The sequence below is a fragment of the Lactuca virosa genome, chromosome 3, assembly GCF_052849685.1.
Source record: "Lactuca virosa cultivar CGN04683 chromosome 3, Lactuca_virosa_CGN04683_v6, whole genome shotgun sequence".
Classification (NCBI taxonomy): domain Eukaryota; kingdom Viridiplantae; phylum Streptophyta; class Magnoliopsida; order Asterales; family Asteraceae; genus Lactuca; species Lactuca virosa.
The window spans coordinates 29,090,804-29,093,625 of NC_136428.1; the positions used below are offsets into that span (position 1 = coordinate 29,090,804).

The following is a 2,822-nucleotide window of genomic DNA, read 5'->3' on the forward strand; positions in this document are numbered from 1 at the left end:
GTCTTGATAGAACCAGTTGAGTTTTGAGGCTCTTTTCTTTCAAATCAACTTCAGCTATAATTTGTTGTGGCGAACTTGGTTCTGTTGTTTGTCTGGTAAACTTACATTATCTCCATTGACACGAAGCCTAATTAAGGGGAATTTCAAATTATAAAATATCTACCGTGTTATAGAGTATTAAGGAATGTTATGACACATGTCCACACATACGACTTTACCTAATGATTTGGTGAAAAAAAATGAAGCTCAACTAATGTAAACGATCATCTTAATTATAATATATATCCTTGGAAGATAATCAACGTTATTAGTGCCTTACGTAAGGATACAATATTGATTTGTAGTGCTTTGTGAGTGTTGGGCATTGTTAGATTAGTGACATATATATGTCATGCACCCTATCTTGACCTACCCAACCAGAAAAGATGATGCAAATTGATTTTTTTTAGCCACAGACAAAAGCTTCATCCTTTTTTAATATTTGTTCCGTATATGGAAAGAGATCAGCAAATCTTGTGTATAAATAAGCTCGATGTCATTAGAGAATCCACATATCTTACATTTAACAGTATTCCCTCCGGGCTCCATTGTACATTCTCTTGTAAAAATGACTAACAATAATGGAGTTGAATGGAGTATCAGGATGGGTGATGGATCATCAATGGTGTTGGAGCCAGAGCACAAGTATGGAGTCATGAGAATATGGGATGGATTGAAGGGTTTGATCATGAGGTTTGTGATGAGAGTGTGGATGTTCTTGAAGAAAGCATGGGATTTAGGGGTGGATGAGCCTAGAAAGTTCTTCCATTGCCTTAAAGTTGGTGTAGCTTTGATGGTTGTGTCATTGTTTTACTATATGAGACCTTTATATGATGGTGTCGGTGGCAGTGCCATCTGGGCTGTTATGACTGTAGTTGTTGTCTTCGAATATACAGTTGGTAGGTATTCAACATTCTCGTTATCAGATCTTTGTTTCATTTGTAGAAACACGCTAATGTGTGTGCGCATGTTGCAGGTGGAACGTTATACAAGTGTTTGAACAGAATCTGTGCCACTCTTCTTGCTGGATTCCTTGCACTTGGGGTTCATTGGGTTGCTAGCCATTCAGGACACCAATTTGAGCCATTTATCATGGGAACTTCTCTTTTCATATTAGGTAACATCAAGAAACCAAATTCATCAAATTGTATGATCAGTGAATTAATACGCATAGCATTGCTAATTAATGATCTTTCTTACAGCTTCTGCTACAACCTTTTCAAGATTTATACCTGTGGTGAAAGCCAGATTCGACTATGGTTGCACCATCTTCATTCTCACTTACAGCCTGATCTCAGTCTCAGGGTACCGAGTTGAACATCTCCTGCATGTGGCCCATGAAAGGTTATCAACGATAATCATAGGGACTTGTTTGTGCATTATCACCAGCATGCTTATTTTTCCTGTTTGGGCTGGCACCGAGCTTCACCTTCTGATCCCTCGGAACATGGATAAGCTTGCAAAATCGCTAGATTGTGAGTGCTAATAACATATATACGTACCAATAATATATATAATAGCAGTTGTCGAAAATTTTCACTCTTAATTAATCATTTTTTTTTTCTTATAGGTTGTGTAGCTGAGTATTTTGGTCATGATGATGAGGAATCTAAGAAATCATCACAAGGTTATAAATGCGTGCTAAATTCAAAAGCTTCCGAGGAGGCCATGGTATGTACAAATGGCAAAGAGTTTAGCATTCATGCATGGTGTTTGGTATAACATTCGATATGTTTTTTTCATGCAGGAAAATTTTGCTAGATGGGAGCCTGCACATGGCCAGTTCAATTTCCGGCATCCGTGGAAGAAGTACCTCAAAATAGGTGCATCATCGCGCAGTTGTGCGTATTGCATTGAAACACTCACTAGTTGCTTGGATTCCAAGAATCAGGTCCCTGAATCATTAAAGAATCATCTCGATTCCTCATGCATGAATCTTAGCTCAAGCGCATCGACGGTGATAAGAGAGTTGGCAACAATCGTAAGTACAACGACAAGATCTAACAAGATAGATATGGCGGTTGAAGATATGAAAAACGCGGTTCAAGAACTACAAAATGACTTGAAATCCCTTCCAGATTTGCTGGTCCAACCACATGACAAGGGAGAAGAGTCATCAACTCCAAAATCACTCGAGAAAAACGATAGGGTTCCAAGTCAAATCACAGTAATTCCTCTCATGGAAGTCATTCCTATTGTGAGTTTCGCGTCTTTACTAATGGAAACAGCTTCAAGGATAGAAGAAAACATTGTAAAAGCAGTTGAGGAGTTAGCGGATTCGGCTCAGTTTAAGCAACCAGCAGATAAAATGAAGCCCAAAAACAATCCGACCAGCAAGATTGTCTCCGATGAAGAGGGCGCCCTTCAACGTGTCTAAGTAAATATAACTTTTACGAACAGAAGTCAAAGATATGATCATAGCATAAACAACCTCTCTGTTTGCAGGTTTAAGAATATGGTGGTATCCTGACGCACCAGGTACAGGCAGTCAGGCAGTCCCTTCTCTCCGGGACGATGCAAAAACTGACCTGGGGTAATCCCTAGCGTTTTTTTTTTTTTTTTTTTGCTCTTTATGGCAAAGTACTAAAACCAGGAAAACCATTTATTTAACCCACTGAAGTATTGTATATGTTTAATTCAGTGGAGGCAGACTCGATTTGCACTGACTTGTAGACAATCTAAAAGTTCGTTCAACACTGTTTTTCCACCTCTGGGTCCTACGTACAACTCTGTACTTGTTTCCTTTTAAAGAAAACATGGTGAATGTGTCCATTTAAATGTCA

At 38.8% G+C, this 2,822-nt stretch overlaps 1 protein-coding gene across 1 annotated transcript; it reads left to right on the forward strand.

The window, feature by feature from the left end:
• Positions 1–561: 561 nt before the first annotated feature.
• LOC145165396 (aluminum-activated malate transporter 10-like) lies at positions 562–2,822 on the forward strand. Its single transcript, XM_079084128.1, has 5 exons — positions 562–938; positions 1,016–1,156; positions 1,242–1,514; positions 1,610–1,710; positions 1,787–2,822. Exons 1-5 carry the CDS (start codon positions 608–610, stop codon positions 2,414–2,416), a joined length of 1,476 nt encoding a protein of 491 aa, XP_078940254.1. The 5' UTR covers positions 562–607; the 3' UTR covers positions 2,417–2,822.